The sequence below is a fragment of the Podarcis erhardii genome, assembly GCF_964252035.2.
Source record: "Podarcis erhardii genome assembly, chromosome: 7".
Lineage (NCBI taxonomy): Eukaryota > Metazoa > Chordata > Lepidosauria > Squamata > Lacertidae > Podarcis > Podarcis erhardii.
Window position 1 is genome coordinate 4,623,713 of NC_138511.1, and position 12,319 is coordinate 4,636,031.

General features: G+C 46.9%; 1 protein-coding gene across 1 annotated transcript; it reads right to left on the reverse strand.

The window, feature by feature from the left end:
• Window positions 1–3,973: 3,973 nt before the first annotated feature.
• Window positions 3,974–11,406, reverse strand: ITPRIPL1 (ITPRIP like 1). Its single transcript, XM_081870025.1, has 2 exons — window positions 11,251–11,406; window positions 3,974–5,908 (listed from the first exon to the last, which is right to left on the reverse strand). The coding sequence occupies exon 2, from the start codon at window positions 5,889–5,891 to the stop codon at window positions 4,323–4,325; it is 1,569 nt and encodes a 522-aa protein (XP_081726151.1). The 5' UTR covers window positions 5,892–5,908; window positions 11,251–11,406; the 3' UTR covers window positions 3,974–4,322.
• Window positions 11,407–12,319: the final 913 nt, after the last annotated feature.

Consider the following 12,319-nt stretch of genomic DNA (forward strand, 5'->3'; position numbering starts at 1 on the left):
TCCCTATTAAGGTACCCAAGAGCCCATGTAGAGTCCTTAGGTGGATTCCCTATCGGTAGGAGAAAATAACAGAGGCCAAGCAGAGAATATTGAGAAGCAAAGCAGCTAGTAAGCCTGATCTTTATTAAACGGTTGCAACAGGGTGCTCACACAGGAGGGAGGAGAACCCTGAACAATGGTGCGCAAGCCCTTATATAGACTTTTGAAATTGCCCACCCCCAAGACCACCCACCTAAAACATCATACATGCTTCGCAGAAGGAGGTGGTCTACAGCAGAACTCCCGCCTACCAGGATGCCTGAAAATGGTCACATTGCATTACTTGGGCAGCCTGGCCATTCTTTTGTGATGGTTAATACTTTAGTTCCTGAATCAAGGTCACAGGCTCACCCTGTTCATGCACAAATATGCCCAAAAGACAGGTAAGCAAGACAGTGGGGAGGCCTTCCCATTTCCTTCCTCCTTGCAGAGAAATATTAGAGGTCAATTTGGGAGAGTCAAAATGGTTTCAGGATTGCTCTCCTGTACTATTTCAGAGACGTGGTTTATATACTTATGTGTGTGTTTGCCTTGTACATTTAAGAACATTAAATTTATATTTGAGACCTTAGAATTCTTATAACAATATATTCCATTTTGTAATTATAAATATTTTAAAATTGTAGATTTCCTTGATAAAGGTTGGGAGTAGTTGAAAAAACAATGGATCAAAAATTATTTCCTTTTTCTTACCCTATGCTTTTTGCTCCTTGCACTCCTAGGGTCATAGCCAATTAAGACATTAATGAATCAGTTAAGCCAGAGTCAGGGCCGTCTTTAGCAGATGCGGCGCCGGGGTGCAAAAATCCACCCAGCACCCCCAAACTACCACGGATAGTGGGGGGGGGGGCGAAGCTGTGCACTGCCAGCCGTCGGGGAAGGGGGCACAACTCTCCCCCATGCCGCTGCGGGAGAGCAATCCCCACAGAGGCTTGGGAGGAAAGCTGCACATCCAGCAGCCATATGGTTGGCAGGGTGTAGCTGGCGGACTTGCAGGGAAAGGGGAGGCTGCCGGCAGATCCGCGCAGCTCCCCCACTCGCTGGGACACCCCTGAGAGGCCGGCGCCCTGGCGCAACGAACCACTAAGCCCTATGGGAAAGACGACTTTGGCCAGAGTGCATAAATGATTAGAATTTGGGGCTAGGTCCTGGGGGCCCCGGGTTCAACTCCCTGCTCTGCCATGAAACTCACTGGTAATTGTGAGCCAGTCACATCTCAGCCTTAATAACCTCCCTGACAGGTTTGTTGGGAGAACGTGGTGCAGCACCTTCAGCTCCTTGGAGGAAAGATGGGACATAAATGCATAAATACCTAATTTGGCATATCTGAGTGACGCAATAGTTCTGAAGCAGAAAGGTGATGGATGCGTAGCATAGCAGCAAGCACTATTTTAAAAAAAGGCATTCCTTCTTGTGTGCATTCATAACAAGGAAAGAATTAAGAGTAATTTGTTTTGGATTGTGTTGTTTTTAATCTGCTGCACTTTTAATCTGAAATGGAGTTGCCGCTTTTAACATATTTTTATCTATTTCATAAAATGCACCCACTGCTTGGTTGTAAATAATAATAATAATAATAAATCTCAAAGCAGTTTACAAAAAGACAGGGCTCCACAGGGCTCCACAATTCTTGGCCGGCTTAGGTAGCCCACCCTCAAACTGCTTGCAAGGCCTCTGCACCTATTGAGATTGTTATAACTTGGGGGGATGGGAGTAGGATGTGTGCCGAAACCCTTCTAACCCTTATAAAATATAAGTGAGGTTTCAAATAGCCAGACTAGCTTCCTGGTGAGATGACAGCCTAAGTCGGTGGTTCTCAAACGTCTTCCTCTGGGGCATAGTTTGAGAATAAAAATTTGCTAGCACCACACTGAATTTTTTATTGATAAGAAATACATTGCAAAACAAAAAGAAACCTTTCCTAGCTGTGTTTGGTTTCTAAAATAGAATACAACTACTTTATAATATGATCAAGTGACATCCATAAAGTATAAAACAAAGCAGCTACATAAAAACATGAGTCATTCACACACACTTGATGCTTTTGGTCTCTTTTAGAGAAGATATTTATCCATATTCTGCAAATAAAAGCATATATTTTGATACTATACTGTAGTATTCCATACTGAAATGTGTAAATGTTTCTTTGGTTGTCCTTCAATCTTCCCACCACACTTGACATCCTCTCCTGCCACCCCCTTTGAAACTCTGTCCTAGGTAATGGGCCATCAAAGGAACAAAGGATGTGGATCAGATAGAAAATGGGTTGGGCCTCCCTCAAACTCTCTGGTACTTAGAAAGGCAAAGGCAAGAGCAGAGTGTGAAGTGGAGCGATGTGAGGTAGAAGCTGGAAGTGGAAGGGACAGGCTGGGAAGCCAGAGAGACAGAGCGATGTTTGATTTCTGTTTGAAGATTGCAACTATGGGAGAAGCAAGGTCTCTTGGAGTGCTAATGCTGTGAACTCCTCCATTGTAGGCTTAAAAAAGAAAAAGGTACCCCTGGCCGTACGGGCCAGTCTTGCCAGACTCTAGGGTTGTGCGCCCATCTCACTTAAGAGGCCGGGGACCAGCGCTGTCCGGAGACACTTCCGGGTCACGTGGCCAGCGTGACAAAGCTGCTGTGGCGAGCCGGCACCAGCGCAGCACATGGAAACGCCGTTTACCTTCCCACTGTAAAGCGGTACCTATTTATCTACTTGCACTTAGGGGTGCTTTCGAACTGCTAGGTGGGCAGGAGCTGGGACCGAAAGACGGGAGCTCACCCCGCCGCGGGGATTCGAACCGCCGACCATACGATCGGCAAGCCCTAGGCACTGAGGTTTTACCCACAGCACCACCTTGTAGGCTTAGGTGGTATATATTTGTAAATAAACCATAAATCCTAAAGACAGCTCAGCCTTCGCTGGGCCCAGTGCTTTTTTTCTATAATTTTTTTTGGGTACTCTCATTTACCTACTCATATTGAAATACTGCCCCGCAATGAGGCCATACTTAGCTTCACAAAATGTTTGGGGGTATGCATATCCCTGCGTCCCCCCAGAAAAAAAGCACTGGCTGCGCCTCATTCTGAAGGAAACATGAAGCCTGGACAAGTGCCTGGATGCTCCTGCACAGTTTATTTAGGAATCCCTGCTCTCCATGCATGCAAGCTTTTCACTGCCTCTACACATCCTCATCCAAATGCCACCTCGTATCCACCACACCCCCAATTTAATCCACATCCACCATTTCCACAGCTCTTTGTTTTTTAACTTGCTAGATTTTCCACAGAAACTACAAGGGAAAATAATACAGGATGGCATTCTGAAGAGGGCATTGTGTGGCTGCTGTTCAAAAATTGCTTGCATAACCAGCCTTGAATCCATGGTAGACTGCTGTCCTTAGAAACCTTTGCAGGGATACATTGTGCAGTTCTTATTTTGAAGAGAATAAAAAATGCTCTGGTAGTTCCCATTCATTTGAATGAGGCATGTGCAGGACAGCTTTCTAACTCAGTGGTAGGAAGCTTGTGGTCCCCCAGGTGTTGCTGGACTACAACTCCCATCAGCCCTTGGCCATGCTGGTTGGGGCTGATGGGAGCCCAGCAGTATATGGATGGTCAGAAGCTACCCACCCCTGTTCAAATGGCGTGCTGTGCCCCATGTTAATCAATTTCTTTGGATTTTCTGCCACGGGCACCAGGTGTGTTGCATACGGCCCCTGCACGCAGTGTGACAGTGCTGCCATAGTTAGGGATTGACACACTTCTTTTGTTTTCAGACCAAGACAGATTAGTGACCCCTCCTTCCATCTCATGTTCCATTGAAGAAATAGCTGGGGAAGTTGCAAATGCAGCCCTGTGGCCATCAGATGCCTGTGGTTAGTTTATGGGTTTTCTAAAGGTAGACCTAGAGAAGCAGTGAAACACAGTGGCTTCATTGGAGGCATGACAGGCATTTAAGAACACAGTTTGCTGGAACCTTTATTTCAAGTTTAATATAGCAAATTCGTTTGGAACTGGAGCATATAAAAATACAGAAGAGTAGTTGGCACTAAGAATGTAAACCAGCATGGTTTGATGGGCCCTTTTGCAGCCTCACCTGCCTTTTACCAGATCAATGTGGAGCATGGGAACATTGTGACGATACCCACATGGCACCATCCCAGGATCAGTGATGCTCCTACACATCTAAGCCAGCTTTGTTTCATTGCTCGCCACAGCCCTCTGCCTTTCCAACCCTGTTAGGGTATGTGGGTCTATGAAGAGCCAAAAAAGGCTGGTCTTTCTAACAGAGCTGACTTTTGCTACTGTCGGTACCCTGTCAGCAGAGCCCTCACTGGTTGTACAACCTCTGCAAACTCCTTCATTGCCTTGGCATGAAGGTTTGGGTCCTCTGCCAAGTGCCTGAAAAGATTTATGGGTGTCGCACTCCGGAGGGCCTTAGGCATAGGGATCTGGATAGGCAAGGAGATGTTACCAATAAGGAAATGCTGAAGATATATCTCCTGCAGGGCAGTGTGCATATACAAGAGGATGTCCTGAAGTCTTCGTGCAGAGCTCTCAGGGCCCCAGTCCAACGGGGGCTGAAAGAGCAAGAGATGCATCAGGCAAGTCTTGTAGTGATAGTTGGTGAGCACCATGTTCTTCCCCTCTGATGGGCTGGACTCTTTGAAATAGATTATGATCTGGAGACATTTCAGGTGGCAGCTCTCCTCTGGGACTCGCTGGCTCACCCACTTAAAAAAGAGCAACTCCTGGACAGCAAAAGACTTCTGCCACACAGTGCCAGTCAAACGATCCATCTCGGCAGGTTGGGTGGCCAGGAAGACCAAGGAGTCTCCTTGCTGTACCCCGAGTATGATGTCAACAGAGATCGACCTGCCTGACCGGAATGCCAATTTCAGTCGACATGTTGAATTAGAAGGCTGAGGCACAAGGTCAAGGTTGTACTTGGGCTGGATACTGGGCCAGGCCTTGTCCACCAGGCCTTGGAACCAGCGGGTGATTTTCTCCACATCCAAGTGGAAGCTGGTACACAAAACGTGGATAAGGAAGGTTCCTTGCTTGTCACTGCTCAGTTCTTGTTCTGGATGGTGAAGTAAACACACCACGTCCCCCAGGAGCCTCTCTCTCTTGCACACACATTCTGGCTCCACCAAGATGTGTCCATGTGTGCTTGGGGCACCCTCAGATTCACTAGTTTCAATGTGGAAAGAGTGCCCCTTGGGTGGCAGTACGGGCACGAGAACGCGGAAAGCTTTGGAAGGCTTCTGTGTGTGCCATCCTTCAAAGGCACTGTCCACCCCGATGCAATTCTCCAGCACTGGGAGGGTGTTCTGGTAGGGAAGGGCTCCGCGACAAGCCTCCAGCAAGTCATTCACAAAGGTCTCCACAAAAGCACACATGCTGGTCAGATCACTGGTTTCCAGGTCAACGTGCTGGTCATAGAAGGTCTCCAGCATTTTTTGCTTGGATTCATCGTATTCGGGTTCCATGTCAGTGTCGTCATAGTCTTCTTCATTGGTGGTGGTGCTGGAGCTGTCTGTGCTGGAGTCATAACTGGGTTCCTTCTCTATGGTGTGTCTGCAGCACCCAAACAGGATGAGAATGACCAGCCCTACGTAGTGCCACCCATCCCAGGTTCCATCCTCTGCTGCCGGATCGGTTGTCACCCAATCCTCCCGGCTGTGCCTTGGGTCCCAGCTCCAGCCCTTCTGGTCAAATTCTGTCTGCAGGCGTCCCATTTCTGTTTTCATCAGCTTCTCATGCTCCTGGAGCCGGTCCAGTGTGGCCGAGTCTGTGTGGTCACTGACCATCAGGGGGTGATGAACTAGAGCTAGCACAGCCAGGAAGATGAGGGGGCCCAAGGCCATCTCTAAAGCAGATGTCCCTGGAGAAAAACATGAGAGAGAAAAGGATCCAAACTGTTGACAAGGAAGATTTCTCAGCAAGGCTGCATGAATTCTGCCCTGGAGAAAAGACTGAATCCTGCAATCAGTATAAATCATATCAATTAAATTGTAAACATAGCTTATTTGCTAAGTGATTACCATTTTGTACATTTCCCCCTCCTGGTATTGGTAACTGTGGGGAGTGGGAAGGAACTGGGGTTGGTGGGGTGGAGCTGGATAGGAAACATCTGGGATGTTTCTGCTCTTCCCACCCTTCAGGTACTTAAAAGACAAAGTCCAGCAACTGGAGGAACGTGTAGCTACGCTCCAAAGAATTAGAGAGCTGGAGCTCTTCTTGGAAGCAACAGAGCACACCGTCTCCACCAAGGAGGAGACAGGGGACTCCCCTGAGAAGGAGGCTAGTTCACCAACACAGGAGCCAGATATATGGAGAAACGTGACTCAAAGAAGTAGGAGGCCCAGGGTTCGCTCTGATTGTTTAGAAATACACAATCGCTTTGAGGTCCTCTCCCCTAGCATGGAAGACGAAGAGCAGACTCCATTTGAGGATCTCTCCCTCATTACAGTCGATCAGGTATATGAAGACGAGCAGCAAAGTCAGTCCACATGGAAAGTGCAGGCGACCTTGGAACGGACAGCTCACGGAAGAACCCCGACCAGACCTAAGAGGAGGCGTGTAGTGGTGATAGGGGATTCCCTACTGAGGGGAACAGAAGCAGTGATCTGTGGGCCTGACAAGATGTCTCGGGAAGTGTGCTGTCTCCCCGGGGCTAAGATCCAAGATGTAACTGAACGACTGCAAGGAATCATAAAACCCACTGACAAATACCCCTTCCTCTTGGTTCATGTGGGAACCAATGACACTGCAAGCAATAGCCTCCAGAAGATCAAAAGAGATTATGAGGCTCTGGGCAGGAAATTGAAGCAATTAAATGCACAAATTGTCATCTCATCTGTACTCCCAGTTGAACGACGTGGCCCAGGGAGAGAGGGGAAAATAGTGGAAGGGAACAACTGGCTTCGCAAATGGTGTAAACAGGAACGGTTTGGATTCTTAGATCACGGACTGCAGTTTCTTGAAGATGGACTTCTGGCAAGCGATGGGCTGCACCTCACAACAGTTGGGAGGAATGTTTTTGCCAAAAATCTCAGAAACCTCATCAGGAGGGCTTTAAACTGACTAATGTGGGGGAGGGAGACAGTGCTCCTGAAGGTAGGAGTCTATCAATTGATGAAGATGATCATCTAAATGTCATAGACCGAATGGAGCAAACAGCACGCAGACCTATAGGAGGGAGGAAAAAATCCTTAAATAAGAGACACGGGGGAATGATTGATGGACTTCAATGTCTGTACACTAATGCGCAAAGCATGGGAAATAAACAAGATGAACTTGAGCTCTTGGTACAGCAAACTAAATATGACATAATAGGATCACTGAAACCTGGTGGGATAAGTCCCACGATTGGAATGTAATAATGGAGGGATACAATCTATTTCAGAGATTGGCAATACCAATTGGCAAACCAATGAGACGGAAACATGGAAGGTGCCTAAAGAAGCCAGGGTGGCTATCTAAAGAACTTTTAACTGAGTTAAGATTAAAAAAGGATGTGTACAAAAAATGGAAAGGGGGGGAAACCACCAAAGGGGAATTCAAACAAATAGCCAGCACGTGTAGACACAAAGTCAGAAAAGCTAAAGCACAGAATGAACTCAGGCTTGCTAGAGAGGTTAAAAACAACAAAAAAGGCTTTTATGGGTATGTTCGTAGCAAAAGGAAGAACAAAGAAACAGTGGGGTCACTCAGAGGAGAAGATGGTGAAATGCAAACAGGGGACACAAAAAGGGCTGAACTCCTCAATGCCTTCTTTGCCTCAGTCTTCTCCGATAAAGAAAACTATGCCCGACCTGAAGAATTTGGAGCAAATGATTCAGCAGAGGAAACACAGCCCAGTGACCAGAGGAGAGAGACAGTGGAAGAAGACTGGAAAAAATTCAAAATCTATCTTAAAAATTGTTGTAAAATTTCGGAATGTTAAGATGTCAAGGGATTGGATATAAAGAATTACAGCTGTAAAAATTGAAACTTAAAATTTTTTAGAGAGAATTAAATATAGAAAGGGATGAAGGATTGCTAAAAAATTTTAAAACAAGAATGCAGTGAAGGGGAGGTTTGGGGAAGTCGGTTATGTTTGTTTGTTTTTTGTTTATGTTGTAAAATTAATAAAAATTATTAAAAAAAAAAAAAAAGGAAACACAGCCCAGAATAACTAAGGAGATAGTACAAGAATACTTGGCTAGTCTAGATGTATTCAAGTCTCCAGGGCCAGATGAACTGCATCCAAGAGTATTAAAAGAACTGGCAGATGTGATCTCAGAACCACTGGCAGTCATCTTTGAGAATTCCTGGAGAACAGGCGAAGTTCCGGCAGACTGGAGGAGGGCAAATGTTGTCCCTATTTTCAAAAAGGGGAAAAGAGAGGACCCAAATAATTACCGCCCAGTCAGTCTGACATCAATACCAGGGAAGATTCTGGAGCAGATCATTAAGCAAACAGTCTGTGAGCACCTAGAAAGGAATGCTGTGATCACCAATAGTCAGCATGGATTTCTGAAAAATAAGTCATGTCAGACTAACCTGATCTCGTTTTTTGACAGAATTACAAGCCTGGTAGATGAAGGGAATGCAGTGGATGTAGCCTACCTTGATTTCAGCAAGGCATTTGACAAGGTGCCCCATGATATTCTTGTAAAGAAGCTGGTAAAATGCGGTCTTGACTATGCTACCACTCAGTGGAGTTGTAACTGGCTGACTGACCGAACCCAAAGGGTGCTCATCAATGGTTCCTCTTCATCCTGGAGAAGAGTGACTAGTGGGGTGCCACAGGGTTCTGTCTTGGGCCCGGTCTTATTCAACATCTTTATCAACGACTTGTATGATGGACTCAAGGGCATCCTGATCAAATTTGCAGATGACACCAAACTGGGAGGGGTGGCTAACACCCCAGAGGACAGGATCACACTTCAAAACGACCTTGACAGATTAGAGAACTGGGCCAAAACAAACAAGATGAATTTTAACAGGGAGAAATGTAAAGTATTGCACTTGGGGGGGAAAATGAGAGGCACAAATACAAGATGGGTGACACCTAGCTTGAGAGCAGTACATGTGCAAAGGATCTAGGAGTCTTGGTTGACCACAAACTTGACATGAGCCAACAGTGTGACGCGGCAGCTTAAAAAGCCAATGCAATTCTGGGCTGCATCAATAGGAGTATAGCATCTAGATCAAGGGAAGTAATAGTGCCACTGTATTCTGCTCTGGTCAGACCTCACCTGGAGTACTGTGTCCAGTTCTGGGCACCACAGTTCAAGAAGGACACTGAGAAACTGGAATGTGTCCAGAGGAGGGCAACCAAAATGGTCAAAGGCCTGGAAACGATGCCTTATGAAGAACGGCTAAGGGAGCTGGGCATGTTTAGCCTGGAGAAGAGGAGGTTAAGGGGTGATATGATAGCCATGTTCAAATATATAAAAGGATGTCACATAGAGGAGGGAGAAAGGTTGTTTTCTGCTGCTCCAGAGAAGCGGACATGGAGCAATGGATCCAAACTACAAGAAAGAAGATTCCACCTAAACATTAGGAAGAACTGCCTGACAGTAAGAGCTGTTTGACAGTGGAATTTGCTGCCAAGGAGTGTGGTGGAGTCTCCTTCTTTGGAGGTCTTTAAGCAGAGGCTTGACAACCATATGTCAGGAGTGCTCTGATGGTGTTTCCTGCTTGGCAGGGGGTTGGACTCGATGGCCCTTGTGGTCTCTTCCAACTCTGTGATTCTATGATTCTATTACCTGAGACCTGCTTGCACAGAGGTGTGAGCCAAAGGGGCTCAGCCAGCAGACCACCACTGAGCCAAGCAGTCCCCCCCCCCCCAACAATACCAGAACACATGTCAATCAGCTCAGAATGTGGCAATAGGTAGCTTTCACATTGTCCTTTTTGCCCGTGGCAGCCAGTGCTTTTTTCCTTAAAGGGGTACTCTCATTTTCCCACTCATATTGAAAAACTGCCGCTCAATGAGGCCAAACTTAGATTCACAAAATGTTTAGGGATATGCGTGCCCTGGCATCCCCCCAGAAAAAAAGCACCGGTGATAGCAATGGTGAAAGTCAGCAAAAGAAGTAAAAGAGCAAGTTAAGGACACAAGAGGAGCCTGGCTCAGTCCAGCATCCCGTTCTCATAGTGCCAGTCAGTTGCCTGTGAGAAACCTTCACAGCCAGACATGAGCACAAGAGCACTTTCCCTTCGTGTTTCCAGCAACTGGTATTCAAAGGATTTCTGCTTCCAGCCATGGAGGCAGAGCAGAGGCATCCTGGCTAGTGGCCCCTGTGACCTTCTCCTCCATGAATTTGTCCAGTCCTGTTTTAAAGCCATCCAACTCAGTGGTGCATGCAAGTTCTCACTGTAACTGCTAGCCAAATGGTATGCAGACTGTTCCTATCCCTGCTACGATTTGTCCTTTTCAGTTTATTGTTCTTCCGCCATTATTGTTCTGTGAGGGTCAAGACTCAAGGGCGTTGGTGGCTGGGCCTGAAGCCCACCCCCCAGGGTGAGGGTCTCTTGGTGGGGAAGGGTTTAATCTCCCTTGATAACAGATGGGGAAAAGGTGTTTGCGTTATCCCAAGTGAGAGATGTTGTTTTTTTGTCTTTTCACCTGGATTTGGACATGATGATGGGTTGTTGAATGTTTTGAGTGTTTTGCCAAAGTGAGAATTGAGTGGATGGTAGTATGTGATGGAAGCAAGGGGAGTGTAATTGTCAGAGGAGTGAGGGTGGCACTTAATTCCTGATTTGTAATATTACATCTGGGGGCACTTTTTTGTAATAGTCATGTGGTCCATATATATATCTGCTGCATTCTGATATATTTTCATTTTGCAAATAATTCACTTTTGTTTTTATTTTAGTTTTTAGAGATTTGCTGCTTAATTGTGTTACTACAAATGTAGGATTTTATCATTAGCAGCTGTGTTGAATGTGGGATTTGTCTTTTTTATATAATGTATCTTGATTCTTGTTGAAGCAAGCTGCCTGTAGTCAACAGTCCAGGGGCTGCATGCCAGTTGGTAGGTTGGGCAGGAGAGACCGAAAGTACATAGAAGGAGCTATGGTTGTGGCTCTTACCCCATTTGCACAGCGGACTGCCTTGCAGCTGCACAAACACCAGAAGTTTCTACACATCAGCCCACCCTTGTAGCTTGCCTCCAGCTGCCTGTCACATAGGCCAATCCCACCCCTCTCCATCACTTCCATTCCTACCTCTGGAGGCGCACAGCTCTTAAAGGGGCAGAGCATCTTAAGCCAGGGCTGCTCCATGCCTCTCCTCTCTGCAGGCACAGCACAACATACTCAAGTCACTCTTGTTCTTTAAAGCCTGGGCCTTCCCCAGCTCTCCCGCTGCCTTTGTGCAGCCCTGTTGGCTGCTGCTACCTGCTGCACTGGTAGCTCACCCCCATTATTACTTGGCTGACTGTGAAGTCACATCTGCCCCAGCAGTCACAGCTGCCCTTAAAAGGAGAGGGAAGCAGGTACAGCTTCCCTTGCTCTGCTCTGCATGGGTCCCTTGGCCACCAGGACTGCTCCTGCTCACCTCTGGCAAGAAGACAAGGCACCAGTGAGAGTTTAGGCCAGCCTGATGGCCTTCACCTGTTTTGGACTACAACTCCTATCTGCCCCAGCTGGTATGGCCATCTCTGTGCCATCTCCATAGCTGTCAACGTTCCCCCTTTTTAAGGAAAATTCCCTTATTCCGAATAGGATTCCTTGCAAGAAAAGGGAAAAGTTGACAGCTATGGCCATCTCTGCCTCTGGTGGATAGGCCCAAAGGCATGTACCAAGCTGCAGCAGAGGGACCACAGCTGAAGGGTTGAGAACTCAGCAGCAGAGCCCAGGCAAGGGTTCCAGGGTCAGTCTCTGGCATCTCCTGCTTAAAAAAGGATCAGGTAAGAGGTGGCACAAAGGCCCTCAGCAGAACGCCCTGGACTGCTGCTGCCAGTTAGAACAAGGCTGCCATAGGTCTGGATCTTCCCGGACATTACTGGGATTTCAAGGGCGGAATTGACTTCCGGGGGGGATTTCCGAAAGGCAGCGCTTTCTCCTGGATCTTAGGCAAGTCGAAACAACATTGGGCTCAACAATTTAGGTGGTTTCCTTAAAAGAAGCTCAATAATTTTGGGGTGTCCTGGTTTTTACTTTAGTAAATATGGCAACCCTGAGTTAGAATAATAGACAATACTGAGCTAGATGTGAAGCTGCCTTACTCCAGACCAGGCTACATTCTAGCTCAGTCATAGAGTTATGCTTCTCACTTTCAGTGGGAAAGACCTGT

What these genes read in the sequence shown, in the direction of transcription:
- ITPRIPL1 (XM_081870025.1), bottom strand. Translation starts at nt 5,891, where the DNA reads ATGGCCTTGGGCCCCCTCATCTTCCTGGCTGTGCTAGCTCTAGTTCAT.